Source organism: Oncorhynchus kisutch, linkage group LG15, assembly GCF_002021735.2.
Source record: "Oncorhynchus kisutch isolate 150728-3 linkage group LG15, Okis_V2, whole genome shotgun sequence".
Classification (NCBI taxonomy): domain Eukaryota; kingdom Metazoa; phylum Chordata; class Actinopteri; order Salmoniformes; family Salmonidae; genus Oncorhynchus; species Oncorhynchus kisutch.
In genome coordinates, this window is record NC_034188.2 from 64,922,470 (window position 1) to 64,941,737 (window position 19,268).

Here is a 19,268-nt window from a genome sequence, read left to right on the forward strand (position 1 = left end):
TTGTACAATTATCTATTGTTGGGGAATTTCTGTTTCAGTTCCATTTGATTCCATAAAACCTCATACAGATTAAAAAATCCATACAATGAGAGACAAAAACACAGTCTATACAAATATATGTAATAAAAATTCACAAAGCAATCCGTAAAGCTGTTCAAATGTTTCCTGAAGTCCGAAGTGTTTTTTCAAAGTCCAGTGAGTTTTGCTTTGAACTCCTTCCCACATCTTGAACTTTGACAGATGACATTTGTCTTCAGCTCATTCACATGTCCCCCCAAACCTTCTGAGTCTAATGGACAACAAATTCCTCTCATAGATTGAGACATTTCCTTTCTCTTCTGTTCTTTCACAAAAAAAAACAGCACCAGACACATGATCACCGGTTTGCCTTATTTTCAATGTAATATTAAAAACTAAATGAACATGTTAACTTAACAAACGGACCTAAAAGAGAAGCCAATACAAGTATCAACTTGTTTTCTAAACCCATTGACCTCGTAGCTTAATGTTGTTTTGCGTTGTCAAGAGCCCCTGGTTTAGGTGACATGGTGGATTGGGTGATGACAGGAGTTAACAAAATAGACTAAAAGCTGTGAGGAGGAAATGTGTGCAGATTATTAGCAAAGAAAAAGTATAGAGTGAAAGGGCAGATATAAATAACAAAGACATGGTACTTGGATCTGCCCCTCTAAGACAAATTTAGATTTTCTCTTTTAGTCAACCTGAGAGATTAGGGAGGAAGAAAACTGCACTTTGTCATCAACTACTAGATGTGTATATAAAAAAACTTTTACAACACACAATATGAACTTCTTGGCATAAAAAGTACTTGAAACTCTGAAAACATTTGGCACCTCATTTAGATTGGTCAATGAATGTCTCAAGACGTAATAGACTGGCGTCACTGGTTTTATGCAGAGTTTACAGAGGGACAAACAGCCCACTTTTGTAAACAGAATATCCCCAAGAGGACCACAGTAAACAGAATATCCCCAAGAGGACCACAGTAAACAGAATATCCCCAAGAGGACCACAGTAAACAGAATATCCCCAAGAGGACCACAGTAAACAGAATATCCCCAAGAGGACCACAGTAAACAGAATATCCCCAAGAGGACCACAGTAAACAGAATATCCCCAAGAGGACCACAGTAAACAGAATATCCCCAAGAGGACCACAGTAAACAGAATATCCCCAAGAGGACCACAGTGGTATTTCTCTCTCCAGGTTGGCACAGACACAGTATGACATCTAGTCTCACCCACAATTAACAGTAAAGAAGAAAAATCCTTACTGCCAAAGACCACATTTTTACAGATCTCACACTGACTCAATCAACCCCATAGCACACAAATATAAACTTCCTTCTCATTAAAAGTTAAACAAATGTATTTTTTATTCTTCAGCTAAATTGTTTCAAACTATTCAAATCTATAATGACAAGTATATTAATTCTGAGAATTTCCTATTACCCAAAAGAAACAGAATACAATCCAAACAGCTATGAAAAATATAATTTTTTATTATAAAGTTAGTTCATTTACATATCATAAAATACAAATAAACAAATGCAACCACACCTGTACTGCTATGTTGACCATAGTCCATACATTTCACTTAGGACACCCTGATTGTCAATTATTATTTTCAGTTTAAAGACTTGAAGTTGACATTCAAAGCTGTATTCAAATAAATATTTTTTTTTTTGTGTTAGAGAGTGGATTATAGTAAGTGCATGAAACTAATCGAATCAAATGTAAGTCACAAAGTCATGACATTCCATCCACAAAAAGAATCACTTGTCATTCAATTCACCACTAAATTCTCTACATGTTTTTTTGTTTATCATAATTTAATATAAAACAACTCCTGAACTTCCCAAATGGTGGACTTGAGGATCTAAACCACAAACTACTCAAACTTGTTTTACTCTCAGGATTATTCTTAGTCTTCTCTGAGGTACGCCTCATGCACGTCATCACCACCCCTCTCTATGAAAGAGGCATACTCCGCCATCCTCTGGATATCCTCGGCCTGGGTCTCAGCCAGCTTTCTCTCAGCATCCACAGATATCTGCCGGACCTCCTCCACCTGAACCTTGGCCACCTGCAAATTGGTCTTGGCTGTGACGGATGCATGCTCAGCTCCTGGGGAAAAAAACAAGATGGTGGTATTTTAGTCATTTCACCATTACAGAGAAAATGGGCCAAAGATTAAACCTTCAATCCATGGTAATACTGGGTGACATTGAGCAGGTACCCCTGTCCATCATCTCTATTGTGCTGCATCATGGGAATTAGAGTACATGGTGACCTGGAGTTTTAGTTCTTTACCATCAAAGCCCTATTGACTAACAGCTACTGATCCATACATTCGCCAAAGTGTGAGACTGACAGCTCTTGACAGAGGGTGCACAAACAGCAAACTACAAAGTAGTGAAACAGAGATACACAAAACAAACAATGGGGGACTTTCTCAGAGCTAGCAGGTTTATTACGGCACTGACAGGTTAATGTCTGTATGAGAATCACAGTGCTGACTGATGAAAGTCATGGGGAGCAGGGAGCATCAGGTACTACACTAACACTAGCTTGTGTATGTATGTATCATTGTTGTGCAATTCAAGGTTGTGGTTCAGTTCTTTTTAGTGAAACAGGTTGTATTGGTTTATTCGGATCCCATTAGCTTTTGCCAAAGCAGCAGCTATTCTTCCTGGGGTCCACACAAAAACACGACAAGTAACAAAACACTGACAGACAACAGTCGCACACATTTTTAACACAACCTTTTCACATACCAGTGTTGTACGCTTCCTCAGCTGCCATTTCACACAGGTTGACAGCATTCATCCAGTTTGACTCAAAGCGGTTGCATTCATCTAGTCTGCCACCAACCTGCCAGAACAGACAGAGAGAAACCCATCAGAACATTTTATTACTTTCTTGAGAGTTTTATAGAGCTCAAACCGTATTTACTTTTAGAACATAAATGATCAACTTTGGTGAAAGGCAAACAGGAGTGACTAAAGCATTTACTATGTGAGATTGTGAGAAGGTATATCAACATTTATTTGTAAATAAACAAGACACCCTAAAGACAGCTTTTCCAGATGAATGGATACAAATATTAATATTTTCTGAAAGAGTACTTTGCAAGACAAGTGTATTTTTGGTGTATTTGATTACACATTTCATTCACCTACCTCAACACGCTGACCAACGATCACTTGCCAAATGGCATCCTGCTCAACAGAGGAGAGTTTTCCCAGTGAAGCCAGATATCTCCTCTGGAGGGCGATGAGAGTATGGAGAGCCTGAGTACAACGCAAACACATGGTCAAAAACATGAAGGGTCATTTAGGTAACATGATGCCATTGGCTTACTGGTTAAATTAGTATTTGATATTTAAAATGGCTAGAATTATCACACTGTACAACTTAGCATGAATGATAACAAAAATCCACTATGATTGCTTCAGGTACTTACTTTGGCATATTGTGTGATGGAGTCTACGAGAGCCTGGGTGGTCTGGGAGAGGTAAGTGTTTGCACTGTCTGTAACCATAGAGGATGCTCTTCGGATCAGGGATTCATGAGAGAGGTTCTCCACTTGCTGGATAGAGAGAAACAAAAGTTTAATACAAGAGCTGAAAGGGGGGATTTTTATGTTTCATGCATGTATATGATGTCAGCCAATTTCAAGTTGTTCAGCACAGAGAAAGAGAAAAGGTCCTGTACCAGCATGAAGGGGACAGCTCTCAGCCCACTCCCAACACTCAAAGAGGCCAAGCTCGTTCTGGTAACATCCGTGAAACGCACAAGCCTCTTACGCGAGGGCTTCCTACAGTTGAGGACACTCGCTGCTGTGCTCCTGCAAGGTAATGAAAGAAAACAACAGCGCTGACATTAGCAAGCTACAGTAGTTCATGCAAATCGATATTTATCTTAGACGAAACTGTTGCTGTTTTCATACGAATATAATTCATTAGGGTGCAATGATGCAGTTGCTATTATAAAGTTATTTACCTGAAGAAATTGAGACAAGCAACGCTTCTTCTGAGCGCCGTCATATTGGTCCGGAGCAAAAGGAAGTCCGTCCGACTTTGTAGAAGTGCCCCAGTAGCACAAGCAGAGCATTGTCTAATAGCTTGCATTTTACTTGTAATGTGGTTGATTACTATTCAACTTAAATATAAGATATATAAGGTTACTTTTGTGATGTATTAATGTCTCAAATAATTTTTAAACCAAAATTCCTTTACCAGAATGATTTACGTTAGAAAGTAAGTATATGTCGCCACCTAGTGGTAAAAAAAATAGTCAACCGCGTATGCTGTATTCCTGCTGTAGTCTTGTATTCTTTTGCACAACTGTGCTTTCTGAATCCTGTAGACTCCCAGGGGTATTTATACGACCACAGAACAAGCAGCCTCCCACCACACAGATGTATTGATTCCTGAAATGTGCCAACTAGACATTGCCTGAAGGTCCAGGAGGGGACCTATTACGCACATACTACGTAAGCATAAGGTTATGTAAATTGAACTCATCGGTCCCCTTAGAGTTTTTTTTCTGGAAAACAGATATTTCAATATCAGCTTCAATAGTCACTTTATTGATTAATTTACTGATGAATCAGTGTCCCTCCAATTAAACTTAATGACAGACAGTTCACCCCAAAATTAGTCAGACATTCACATCAAAAGTGATCTAATGTTGAGAAGAGTCCATGTTCCCCCACTACATCTGTTATGTAGATCTAGCTATACAGTATGTCAGACCCAAATAAATGGTAAAGTTATAGGCACCATATAATTGAATGGTAGTTTGAGCTACACATATCCACAAGATGGTGCTTCCAACTACAGGCTGATCTTGACTTCAACCATTATGTGTGGCCAAAGGATTTGGTATGTAGTGACAATGAATATTATACTGGTTTTCAAAAGCCAGAGACAACGGAAAACCTTAGAGGCTGGAATACTATAAGGAGAGTGATCTTGTTTGTGTTTGTGATATTTTCTAATTTGGTCAATTAAATCGGAGTTCCTCTTTGGTCTTATTCTGGCCAATAGTTTGATCTATGATGTGTGTAGACCAAACTATTGAGAAATGATGTGACTAAACTCAACAATAATAGTAAGATATTGTATTATGATGCCAAGATCAATGATATAAAGAATGATGGGAAAAAACTTTGGAGTACTTTAAATGAAGTTATGGACAGAAAGGGACAGACGCAATCCGAAGCGTGCAGCCAGCGGGTTTCTCCACGCATCGCGCGGACAGAAACGAACATCTTTCTGGTAAGAAGAGGGGCGGGGGCGTATGCCTTATGGCCAACGTGACATGGTGTGATGAAAGAAACATACAGGAACTCAAATCCTTCTGTTCACCTGATTTAGAATTCCTCACAATCAAATGTAGACCGCATTATCTACCAAGAGAATTCTCTTCGATTATAATCACAGCCGTATATATCCCCCCCCAAGCAGACACATCGATGGCTCTGAACGAACTTTATTTAACTCTCTGCAAACTGGAAACGATTTATCCGGAGGCTGCATTCATTGTAGCTGGGGATTTTAACAAGGCTAATCTGAAAACAAGACTCCCTAAATTTTATCAGCATATCGATTGCGCAACCAGGGGTGGAAAGACCCTGGATCATTGTTACTCTAACTTCCGCGACGCATATAAGGCCCTGCCCCGCCCCCCTTTCGGAAAAGCTGACCACGACTCCATTTTGTTGATCCCTGCCTACAGACAGAAACTAAAACAAGAAGCTCCCACGCTGAGGTCTGTCCAACGCTGGTCCGACCAAGCTGACTCCACACTCCAAGACTGCTTCCATCACGTGGACTGGGAGATGTTTCGTATTGCGTCAGCCAACAACATTGACGAATACGCTGATTCGGTGTGCGAGTTCATTAGAACGTGCGTTGAAGATGTCGTTCCCATAGCAACGATTAAAACATTCCCCAACCAGAAACCGTGGATTGATGGCAGCATTCGTGTGGAACTGAAGGCGCGAACCACTGCTTTTAATCAGGGCAAGGTGTCTGGTAACATGACTGAATACAAACAGTGCAGCTATTCCCTCCGCAAGGCTATCAAACAAGCTAAGCGCCAGTACAGAGACAAAGTAGAATCTCAATTCAACGGCTCAGACACAAGAGGCATGTGGCAGGGTCTACAGTCAATCACGGACTACAGGAAGAAACCCAGCCCAGTCACGGACCAGGATGTCTTGCTCCCAGGCAGACTAAACAACTTTTTTGCCCGCTTTGAGGACAATACAGTGCCACTGACACGGCCTGCAACGAAAACATGCGGTCTCTCCTTCACTGCAGCCGAAGTGAGTAAGACATTTAAACGTGTTAACCCTCGCAAGGCTGCAGGCCCAGACGGCATCCCCAGCCGCGCCCTCAGAGCATGCGCAGACCAGCTGGCCGGTGTGTTTACGGACATATTCAAACAATCCCTATACCAGTCTGCTGTTCCCACATGCTTCAAGAGGGCCACCATTGTTCCTGTTCCCAAGAAAGCTAAGGTAACTGAGCTAAACGACTACCGCCCCGTAGCACTCACATCCGTCATCATGAAGTGCTTTGAGAGACTAGTCAAGGACCATATCACCTCCACCCTACCTGACACCCTTGACCCACTCCAATTTGCTTACCGCCCAAATAGGTCCACAGACGATGCAATCTCAACCACACTGCACACTGCCCTAACCCATCTGGACAAGAGGAATACCTATGTGAGAATGCTGTTCATCGACTACAGCTCGGCATTCAACACCATAGTACCCTCCAAGCTCGTCATCAAGCTCGAGACCCTGGGCCTCGACCCCGCCCTGTGCAACTGGGTACTGGACTTCCTGACGGGCCGCCCCCAGGTGGTGAGGGTAGGCAACAACATCTCCTCCCCGCTGATCCTCAACACTGGGGCCCCACAAGGGTGCGTTCTGAGCCCTCTCCTGTACTCCCTGTTCACCCACGACTGCGTGGCCACGCACGCCTCCAACTCAATCATCAAGTTTGCGGACGACACAACAGTGGTAGGCTTGATTACCAACAACGACGAGACGGCCTACAGGGAGGAGGTGAGGGCCCTCGGAGTGTGGTGTCAGGAAAATAACCTCACACTCAACGTCAACAAAACTAAGGAGATGATTGTGGACTTCAGGAAACAGCAGAGGGAACACCCCCCCATCCACATCGATGGAACAGTAGTGGAGAGGGTAGCAAGTTTTAAGTTCCTCGGCATACACATCACAGACAAACTGAATTGGTCCACTCACACAGACAGCATCGTGAAGAAGGCGCAGCAGCGCCTCTTCAACCTCAGGAGGCTGAAGAAATTCGGCTTGTCACCAAAAGCACTCACAAACTTCTACAGATGCACAATCGAGAGCATCCTGGCGGGCTGTATCACCGCCTGGTATGGCAACTGCACCGCCCTCAACCGTAAGGCTCTCCAGAGGGTAGTGAGGTCTGCACAACGCATCACCGGGGGCAAACTACCTGCCCTCCAGGACACCTACACCACCCGATGCTACAGGAAGGCCATAAAGATCATCAAGGACATCAACCACCCGAGCCACTGCCTGTTCACCCCGCTGTCATCCAGAAGGCGAGGTCAGTACAGGTGCATCAAAGCTGGGACCGAGAGACTGAAAAACAGCTTCTATCTCAAGGCCATCAGACTGTTAAACAGCCACCACTAACATTGAGTGGCTACTGCCAACACACTGTCAATGCCACTGACTCTACTCCAGCCACTTTAATCATGGGAATTGATGGGGAATGATGTAAATATATCACTAGCCACTTTAAACAATGCTACCTTATATAATGTTACTTACCCTACATTATTCATCTCATATGCATACGTAGATACTGTACTCTATATCATCGACTGCATCCTTATGTAATACATGTATCACTAGCCACTTTAACTATGCCACTTGGTTTACATACTCATCTCATATGTATATACTGTACTCGATATCATCTACTGTATCTTGCCTATGCTGCTCTGTACCATCACTCATTCATATATCCTTATGTACATATTCTTTATCCCCTTACACTGCGTATAAGACAGTAGTTTTTTTTGGAATTGTTAGTTAGATTACTTGTTCGTTATTACTGCATTGTCGGAACTAGAAGCACAAGCATTTCGCTACGCTCGCATTAACATCTGCTAACCATGTGTATGTGACAAATAAATTTGATTTGATTTGATTTGAAAGACAAACTTAACTCTCTTTCATCGAATCAGATGACCTATTCATCATAAAACCATTTGATGTTGCCAATTATTTTAATCAATCAATAATGACAAACCTCTTGGTATTGACAACTTAAATGAAATGCTACTGCGGATGGTATCTGACTCTATAGCCACTCCTATCTGTCATATCTTTAATCTGAGCATAGAGAAAAGTATCTGTCCTCAGGTCTGGAGGGAAGCTAAAGTCATTCTAGTAAAGAAGCCTTTAATGGTTCTAACAGCCAACCTATCTGTTTGCTGCCAGCTCTTACAAAACTAGAAAAAATGTTGTTTGAGCAAATACAATTCTATTTCTTTGTAAACAAATTAACAACAGACTTTCAGCATGCTTATGGAGAAGGGAAATGAACAAATGACTTATGATTGGTTGAAATACATAATTTTAGATGTCAGTGCAGCCTTTGATATTATTTACCGTGACCTTTGTTGAACAAACATATGTGTTATGGCTTTTCAGCATCTGCCACGTTGTGGATTCAGATAGTATTCACACCCCTTTACTTTTTCCACATGTTGTTGTGTTACAGCCGGAATTTATAATTGATTCAATTGAGATGTTCTGTCACTGGCCTACACACAATACCTCATAAAAAATAGTTTTTTAAACAAATTAATTAAAACTGAAAAGCTGAAATGTCTTGAGTCAATAAGTATTCAACCTCTTTGTTATGGCAAGCCTAAATAAGTTCAGGAGTAAACATTTGTTTAACAAGTCACATAAGTTGCATGGTCTCCCTCTGTGTGCGATAATATTGTTAAATATGATTTTGGAATGACTACGCTATCTCTGTACCAAACACATACAATTATCTGTAAGGTCCCTCAGGTGAGCAGTGAATTTCAAACAGATTCAACATATTGTACTCTACTGTACTCTACAGAATAACATTTTACAGTGCTCTACTGTACTGAACTGTGCCATACTGTACTGTGCTGTTCAATCTTGTGAAACAGCCTAGACATCTATGACTCGTTCAGATTTGGTCTGGTCTGGACCGACCAAATGTGTACTTATTTGGGGGCGGATCTCATTAGAATAATACCCAGCATGCTTTGCATGTATTTGTTTTTACATTTACATTTTGGTCATGTAGCATACACTCTTATTCAGAACAACTAATAGTCTAGGGTAGATAAACAACAACATATCACAGTCACAGCAAGAAAAAAATATTTCTGTAACTGTTACTGAGAATGTTATTGTAGTTGATCTGTTGGTTTATTCTGTAAATTGTACTGCTTTGAACATCATCACTGTCAGTTTTAAAAGGGGACAATCTTCAGTTTCTTCATCCATTTGAAGACTTTTAAATTAGTGATACATATTAGGTGGTTTTTCTAGAAGAATATAACTTATAGATTTCCATGAGCTTGGTTCAACTTTTGTTCATTTTTATACGGATGGTTAGTCCTTGTATCAATAGCTCTGTCTGTGAGTTTGAGAGTGGTTACATTTCCAGCCCCATCCCTCAGCTGTTTACCAAATCAGTGGCAGGGAAATGCTTTATTATAGTTCAAACATGCAGATTGCCCCTTTAAAGCTTTTGAAAAATCTAACATAAGTGCCTCTGTCATTGGGTACACTAGTAAATATTCTAAATCAAATCAAATCAAACTTTATTTGCCACATGCGCCAAATACAACAAGTGTAGACTTTACCGTGAAATGCTTACTTACAAGCACTTAACCAACAGTGCAGTTCAAGAAGAAGTAAGTAGGCTAAAAGCAAGTAGGCTAAAATAAAAAGTAATAATAAATAGTAACACAATAAGAATAACAATTGCAAGGCTATATACAGGGGGCACAGGGTCAGTGTGCAGGGGTACAATCTAGTCGAGGTAATATCAACATATAGGTGGGGGCGAAGTGACTATGCATAGGTAACAAACAAACAGCGAGTAGTAGCAGTGTACAGGGGGGGGGGGGGGGGGGGGGTTGGCTCCTCTTTCGTATATAAAATCCATTTAAAAATAATTATTGTGATATGGTGCTTACTTCATTGAGAATGTATATGACAAAAAAGGACAAAAAAAATATGTATTTTGAACGTCTGTGAATGACGTCTTTTCAACTTTCATGAGGAACCGAAAATGAGCCTGATTTCAATGTCTGGAAAATACGTATTTTCAAAGTCCGGAAAATACGTCTTGTCACCTTTCATTCAGAAACAAAAATTATCCTGATTTTAATGTCTGGAAAATATTTATTTTCAATACTTGGAAAATATGTATTTTCAATACTTGGAAAATATGTATTTTCAAGGTCCCAAAAATACGTATTTTAAACATCCGGAAAATTGGCCATATGACCAGAAGAAATGACAAAAAAAGTGTATTTTGAACGTCTGTAAATGACTTCTTTTCACCTCTCATTCAGAACCTAAAATGAACCTAACTTAAATGTTTGGAGAAGACGTCTTTTCAACATCATTTTGCTTACCATACATGGGTGATATATAAAAGAACAATGCAATATTCATTACCAGGTATGACTATAACAACCTTATTTAGTATAACAACAAAAAAATATTATTAGCATTTTGATCAGGCAACAAATAACACTAGCCTTTAGATGACAGAAAGGTGCATTATTTTTAGGTGACTGACAATTAAGTTCAGCCGCATGTTCCCTGTTCTGAAATTAAAATATTAATTTGTTTTTAATTGAGTATTTCATGATGATATCACCTTGTTTGTTCATATTTACTCTTACCTTGTCTATCTTCTGATGATGTAGTCTTTTGGGAACATTGAAGAACTTGACCTCTTATGGTATGAGGTCATATTATGGGACTTACATTAGTGTAGCTGTTGATACATTGTTTTGTAGAGATATACAGTATATCATTATGAGACTGGTTGTCTGAGAATGAGTGTCAGACGTTTTGCCATTGAGCAGCATCACAACCAGCTGCTGGGGGCTGAGGGGCTCATTAGGACAACTCAGATCTCTCTTTTACTTTAGCCTAATTAAGCTTGATATTAGAGAGTAAATACTGAGACCGGGCTCTCTCTGTACAGCAACAAATTGTTGTTGCTTTTCAAAACAAATGCACATTAGGCACTGCAAAATGATGAATAATTAATGACAAATGTTTATGACGTTCAAAAGCCTTAATAAGCCACACAGGAGTTCTAGCAAGTCTTTCATCACCATTCTCATGAGGGACCAACACAGAGAAAAACAGATGAACATTGAAGAGAACTAAGTCAGGCCCAGAGAGGATATGTTTTGGTCAGTCGCAGTATGATGTCTGGCTACTACTTCCACCCACAGTATGATGTCTGCCCATTGGCTACTAACAGTCAGGTACAGCAGGCTGTGTTTTGGTCAGACGTACAGTACCAGTCAAAAGTTTGGACACAGCTAATCATTCAAGGGTTTTTCTTTATTTTGACTATTTTCTCCATTGTAGAATAATAGTGAAGACATAAACTAACACATGGAATCATGTAGTAACCAAAAGAGTGTTCAACTGTCACTACTTCTGCCGAAGTCATTGCCTCTCCTTGTTCAGACGGTGCTCGGCGTTCCCCGTCACCGGTCTTCTAGCCATCATTGATCCTTTTTTCATTTTCCATTGGTTTTGTCTTCTCTTCCCACACAACTGTTTTCAATCCCATTCATTACCTGTTATGTATTTAACCCTCTGTTTCCCCTCATGTCTTTGTCAGAGATTGTTTTATTGTCAGTGTAGTGTGATTGTTGTATAGGTGCGCGTCGGGTCCTCGTACCCATGTTTGTTTATGTACATTTAGTGTTATGGAGCATACTCCATGGACTTTATTAAAAGACTCAATTTTTCACTCCATTTGACTCTCCTGCACCTGACTTCCCTGCCACCTATGCATGACAAACAAATCAACAGATATTTTATATTTGAGATTCAATGTAGCCATCCTTTGCCTTGATGACAACTTCGCACACTCTTGGCATTTGCTCAACCAGCTTCATGAGGTAGTCACCTGGAATGCATTTCAATTAACAGGTGTGCCTTAAGTTAATTAGTGGAATTTCTTTCCTTTCTACATTTATTAATTTTTTTATTGAATATTCTAAACATACAATATACTTGCAGTGAAGCCGCTCAACTACTACATCTTACCAGTCATCCAACAGTTTCCCATTCAGAGCGACACACAGAAGCATCCAGGGTCAATGCCCTGCTCAAGAGCATGTTGACCGATCTACCACCAGGCCAAAAAACGTGAACCCGAACCCTCCAAGATCCCCCCCACAGTTCCCCAATAGCTGTCCCTCAACCATTAGAGACCCCTCCAACAGTCCCCCCCCAGGAATAAAAATACAATTAATTCCATAATCATAACAGCAATGCCAACTGTATATGTTTGTGTGCATGTCTGGCACTATTACATGTGTGCGTTCGTGCATGTGTTTATTTGAATGAGAGTGTGTGTGTATATGCATGTGTACAAACTAGAGGTCGACCGATTATGATTTTTCAACACCGATAACGATTATTGGAGGACCAAAAAAAGTCAATAACGATTAATCGGCCGTTTTATTTTTATGTATTTATTTGTAATAATGACAATTACAACAATAGTGAATGAACACTAACTTAATATAATACATCAATAATATCAATTTAGCCTCAAATACATAATGAAACATGTTCATTTTGTTTTAAATAATGCAAAAACAAAGTGTTGGAGAACGAAAAGTGCAATATGTGCCATGTAAAAAAAGCTAACGTTTAAGTTCCTTGCTCAGAACATGAGAACATATGAAAACTGGTGGTCCCTTTTAACATGAGTCTTCAATATTCCCAGGTAAGAAGTTTTAGGTTGTAGTTATTATAGGAATTATAGGACTATTTCTCTCCATACCATTTGTATTTCATATACCTTTGACTATTGGATGTTCTTATAGTCCTCTTGACAATTCAAAACTCTGAGAAGTAGCTGTTATTTATTATTTTACACCTGGGGTTGCTATACTTTATTTTTACCCATTTTACAAGAGAATTACCGAAATTGAAAAAAATCCAAGCATTTATAAATAAATTCCAGTCTTACGGTATCAAATGCCTCTTCAAAATCCACTATAAATACCATTCCTGTAACGGTTTTCTTGACTTGAAGGAGAGGCGGACCAAAATGCAGCGTGATTTCTATTCATGGTTCTTTAATAAAGACTCTACACATGAACAGACTAACAAACCAAGAACCATGAAAACCTAAACCAGCCCTATCTGGTGCAAACACAGAGACAGGAACAATCACCCACAAAACCCAACATCAAACAGGCTACCTAAATATGGTTCCCAATCAGAGACAATGACTAACACCTGCCTCTGATTGAGAACCATATCAGGCCAAACATAGAAATAGACAAACTAGACATGTAACATAGAATGCCCACCCTGACCAAACAAAACATAGAAACATACAAAGCAAACTATGGTCAGGGTGTGACAATTCCTGGCTTCTTATATGTTTCATGATGTTCTATTATTTCTAGTAGTTGTTGTATTTTATCTCCTATGTATCAAACCTGTCTGATCAGCATGAACAATACCTGGTAAAACCCTTTTAATTCTGAGTGCTATGCATTTTGCTAGTATTTTTGCATTACAACATTGAAGTGTAAGGGGCCTCCAGTTTTTTTTTAGATAGACTGGGTCTTGTTTTAATAGAGAAATCAGACCTTCCTGCTAAGTACCTGACAGACTACCATTTCTATAGGAGTAGTTAAAACTAACAATGGAGCTTTTAGTATATCAAAAAATACCGGTATGCCATCAAGCCCTGGGGTTTTTCCAGACTGAAAGGATTTAATAGCCTCAAAGTTCTTCCTCTGTAAGTTGCCCTTCGCACTGATCTTTCTGTACATTTGTTAATTTTCCATTTATATTATTTGGAAAGAATTCCTTACCATAATCTTCATTCAGTGGGAAAGAATGAGATGGAGAAGAGAACATCTGCCTAAAATAATTAGCTTCCTTTTTTAAAATATAATTCGTAGAATCATAGATGACTCTGTCTTCAGTAACGAGTTTCTGCAAATACTTTTTGTTCCTGTATTGGAGAGTCAGGAACAATTTTGTGCATTTTTCTCCATATTCCATCCAGTTTGCTTTATTTTTATAATAGATTACATCATTCTTGAATAAGTTCCTCAGGTTCTTTGTTTGTCCTCTAACTTATTTTGTATATCTGTAGTATCACTTTTATTGCCATCTACCTGTACTATTAGTTCATATATTTCCCTTGTTAGTCTTGTCTCTTTAGCCAGAAACTGCTTTTTTATTATTGATGAATATTGAATTGACTGACCCCTGAAGGTACATTTTGTTAAGGGATTCTTCCTGGGAAGGAGAGGAGGACCAAAATGCAGCGTGGTTATTTAGATTCATCTTTAATAAAGATAATGACAAACAATACAAAACCAATCAACTTAACAAACCGAAACAGCCCTCTCTGGTGCAAACAAACACAGGAACAATCACCCACAACACCCAACACCAAACAGGCTACCTAAATATGGTTCCCAATCAGAGACAATGACTAACACCTGCCTCTGATTGAGAACCATATCAGGCCAAACACAGAAACAGACAAACTAGACACACAACATAGAATGCCCACTCAGATCACACCCTGACCAAACAAAACATAGAAACATACAAAGCAAACTATGGTCAGGGTGTGACACATTTAAAGGTATCCCAAACGATAAGGGGATTTGCTGAACCTATATTACACTGGAAAGATTAAGTTATAAATAATTTTGTCTTAGTTAAAAATAAGTTGTTCCCCAATAAACTTTGATTAAATTTCCATATCCCCGTCCACGTGGAAAATCTATGGGAGTTATGTAAAGGCCAATTAGATGATGATCCGATCGCATTCTGTCTCCTATTAAAACTTTTTAAACCTTTGATGCAAGACAGAAAGAGACAAGAAAGTAGTCAAGACGACTAGCTTGATTAAATCTCCTCCATGTATTTCTCACTAGGTCGGGGTATTTTAGTCTCCAAATATCCACTATTTCTAATGTGTCCATAATATTTGTGATTTGTCTCCTTCACTGCAGCCGAGGTGAGTAAAACATTTAAACGTGTTAACCCTCGCAAGGCTGCAGGCCCAGACGGCATCCCCAGCCGCGCCCTCAGAGCATGCGCAGACCAGCTGGCTGGTGTGTTTACGGACATATTCAATCGATCCCTATCCCTATCCCAGTCTGCTGTTCCCACATGCTTCAAGAGGGCCACCATTGTTCCTGTTCCCAAGAAAGCTAAGGTAACTGAGCTAAACGACTACCGCCCCGTAGCACTCACCTCCGTCATCATGAAGTGCTTTGAGAGACTAGTCAAGGACCATATCACCTCCACCCTACCTGACACCCTAGACCCACTCCAATTTGCTTACCGCCCAAATAGGTCCACAGACGATGCAATCTCAACCACACTGCACACTGCCCTAACCCATCTGGACAAGAGGAATACCTATGTGAGAATGCTGTTCATCGACTACAGCTCAGCATTTAACACCATAGTACCCTCCAAACTTGTCATCAAGCTCGAGACCCTGGGTCTCGACCCCGCCCTGTGCAACTGGGTACTGGACTTCCTGACGGGCCGCCCCAAGGTGGTGAGGGTAGGTAACAACATCTCCACCCCGCTGATCCTCAACACTGGGGCCCCACAAGGGTGCGTTCTGAGCCCCCTCCTGTACTCACTGTTCACCCACGACTACGTGGACACGCACGCCTCCTACTCAATCATCAAGTTTGCGGACGACACAGTGGTAGGCTTGATTACCAACAACGACGAGACGGCCTACAGGGAGGAGGTGGGGCCCTCGGAGTGTGGTGTCAAGAAAATAACCTCACACTCAACGTCAACAAAACTAAGGAGATGATTGTGGACTTCAGGAAACAGCAGAGGGAACACCCCCCTATCCACATCGATGGAACAGTACTGGAGAGGGTAGTAAGTTTTAAGTTCCTCGGCGTACACATCACAGACAAACTGAATTGGTCCACCCACACAGACAGCATCGTGAAGAAGGCGCAGCAGTGTCTCTTCAACCTCAGGAGGCTGAAGAAATTCGGCTTGTCACCAAAAGCACTCACAAACTTCTACAGATGCACAATCGAGAGCATCCTGTCGGGCTGTATCACCGCCTGGTACGGCAACTGCTCCGCCCACAACCGTAAGGCTCTCCAGAGGGTAGTGAGGTCTGCACAACGCATCACCTGGGGCACCGAGCCACTGCCTGTTCACCCCACTATCATCCAGAAGGCGAGGTCAGTACAGGTGCATCAAAGCTGGGACCGAGAGACTGAAAAACAGCTTCTATCTCAAGGCCATCAGACTGTTAAACAGCCACCACTAACATTGAGTGGCTGCTGCCAACACACTGACTCAACTCCAGCCACTTTAATAATGGGAATTGATGGGAATTGATGGAAAATATATCACTAGCCACTTTAAACAATGCTACTTAATATAATGTTTACATACCCTACATTATTTATCTCATATGTATACGTATATACTGTACTCTATATCATCTACTGCATCTTTATGTAATACATGTATCACTAGCCACTTTGAACTATGCCACTTTGTTTACATACTCATCTCATATGTATATACTGTACTCGATACCATCTACTGCATCTTGCCTATGCCGCTCTGTACCATCACTCATTCATATATCTTTATGCACATATTCTTTATCCCTTTACACTTGTGTGTATAAGGTAGTAATTTTGGAATTGTTAGCTAGATTACTCGTTGGTTATTACTGCATTGTCGGAACTAGAAGCACAAGCATTTCACTACACTCGCATTAACATCTGCTAACCATGTGTATGTGACAAATAAAATTTGATTTGATTTTTTTATTTGATTTCCTTAAGGGCACGGTGATGATAGTTTGTAGAGTGATTACCTTTACTGTCCATTGAGGTACTTAACACTGTGTTATAGTCTCCTACCATAATGATTAGATAATTTGTTGCCTGTAAGTTCAATAAATTGGTATACATGTTTTTGAAGAAGTGTGGATCATCCTGATTTGGACCATATAGATTGATGAGCCAAATCTCTTTTTCGTCCACTTTAATAGTCAAAAGGATCCACCTTCCTTACGAATCATTCCTGACTATTTGCACATTCAGATCGACATTTTTGTTCATTAATGTCATCACACCCTTTGAGTTCCTTTGTCCATGACAGAACATTATTTCACCACCCCATTCCCGTTTCCACCCAACTTCATCTAAGTATGTAGAGTGAGTTTCCTGTAAAAAGTATATGTTATATTCCTTTTCCTTTAGTCATGTAAAGACTGATGCTCTTTTTTTATAATCTGCTAAACCGTTACAATTATAACTGGCTATACTTATTTCATCCCTTACCATAACTAGATACTATTCTCAGTCTAAATTGACCATAATTAGTGTTTGTAAGTTACTGCCATCAGAGGTATTATGATGGTCAAAACTCGAGCTTTCAAATGTCTGATATTTAGAATTCAAGAAATACGTTCTAGAAATATTAGTTTTATTCCCTTGCCTGTTTGCCTGTGGGCCAATGCCACAGATGTTAGAAAATTGAGACAAGATATTATGTGTGTAGCAAATCTGAGTAGGTTGATGTGTATGATATTGGATGTGATATAGTGAGAGTGTGTACAATGTCTGTATAAGAGTAGGACTATAATGTGTGATGTCCAAATAAATAATAACTCTGCCAATTTGCATGGTTGAGTGTCTATGCGTGTAACATGTAGTGCGTATAGCCTTAATATTCATGATGATAATTGTAACCCATATCATATCACCATCATAGGTGCATCACCATTACCTTTAACATAATTGAAATCACATCCCAGCATTTCCATAGCAATTGACGTTTCACATGATCATGAAAGAGACCTTGCATTACTCTAGAGACGGCTTTACTACAGTACAAATATATTCCGGACAATATGTTATTATTCCCCAATGCCTCTATTCTGATATATTGCTTGTTGTAAACATATATAAACTTGTAGACAAATACATAAAAAATATAGACAAACAATAAACACTTTAAATTATAAAACAGTTCTCGACAATAGAGAGAGAGGGAGGTCAGGTATGTGTGTGTGTGTGTGTGTGTGTGTGTGTGTGTGTGTGTGTGTGTGTGTGTGTGTGTGTGTGTGTGTGTGTGTGTGTGTGTGTGTGTGTGTGTGTGTGTGTGTGTGTGTGTGTGTGTGTGTGTGTGTGTGTGTAATTGAGTAAGTGTGTAATTGAGTAAGTGTGTGTTCATATCCACTTCGTAATGTTCAGATATTTTTACAGTTCCCATACCTTCTTTTTTTTGTAACCCGAAGTCCCCGTAGAATTTAGTACAGCCACAGTGTTATGGAGCTGTCTCGGAATAGCTGTCCATCTATAAAGAGTTTGTCCACAATGATAAAGACACACTTACCATTCTGCCTTTGTTGTCTTTGTACCATATACAGTCTCTTACGGCGTTCGTTTATCTCCCTTGGAAATTGGTCATTGAGACCGAATTTGGTCCCTTTAAGCTCCCTTCCCCTGCTTTTGATCAGCTCCTTTTGTTGGTAGTGTACAAATTTTGCGATGATCGGTTAGGGACCCTTGGTTTTTTCGCCCCAAACTCCAAGTCTGTGTACTCGGTGGAAAGCCACCTTGTTTACAGTCTCTATAGGAAGTTTCAAGGCGGATTGCATGAATTCTCTGATCGCACCCTCTGGATTATTGGATGTGTCCTCGGGAATCCCAGATAAAAATGAGATTTTCACGCATGCTACGACTTTGTATGTCTAGTAGCGACTCCTTCATCCCCCTGTTTTCCTTGAGTAGACAATCCATGTTGGAATCGTGGATTTTTACCTTGGCCGTGAGTGTCTTGTTTTCACTTTGGAGTATGAGAATTTCTTTCCTTCTTAATGCGTTTGAGCCAATCAGTTGTGTTGTGACAA

At 40.1% G+C, this 19,268-nt stretch overlaps 1 protein-coding gene across 1 annotated transcript; it reads right to left on the minus strand.

The window, feature by feature from the left end:
- Window positions 1–1,503: 1,503 nt before the first annotated feature.
- On the minus strand, window positions 1,504–4,381 carry diabloa (diablo, IAP-binding mitochondrial protein a). Its single transcript, XM_020503217.2, has 6 exons — window positions 4,027–4,381; window positions 3,739–3,871; window positions 3,488–3,613; window positions 3,204–3,314; window positions 2,799–2,895; window positions 1,504–2,148 (listed from the first exon to the last, which is right to left on the minus strand). Exons 1-6 carry the CDS (start codon window positions 4,152–4,154, stop codon window positions 1,946–1,948), a joined length of 798 nt encoding a protein of 265 aa, XP_020358806.1. The 5' UTR covers window positions 4,155–4,381; the 3' UTR covers window positions 1,504–1,945.
- Window positions 4,382–19,268: the final 14,887 nt, after the last annotated feature.

Excerpts from the sequence above, each read along its gene's own strand:
- diabloa (XM_020503217.2), bottom strand. The coding sequence starts at position 4,154 with ATGCAAGCTATTAGACAATGCTCTGCTTGTGCTACTGGGGCACTTCTA. Across the intron at positions 2,896-3,203 it reads TCGTTGGTCAGCGTGTTGAG|GTTGGTGGCAGACTAGATGA; the intron begins GTAGGTGAATGA and ends CTGTTCTGGCAG. Across the intron at positions 2,149-2,798 it reads TGAGGAAGCGTACAACACTG|GAGCTGAGCATGCATCCGTC; the intron begins GTATGTGAAAAG and ends TTTTTTCCCCAG.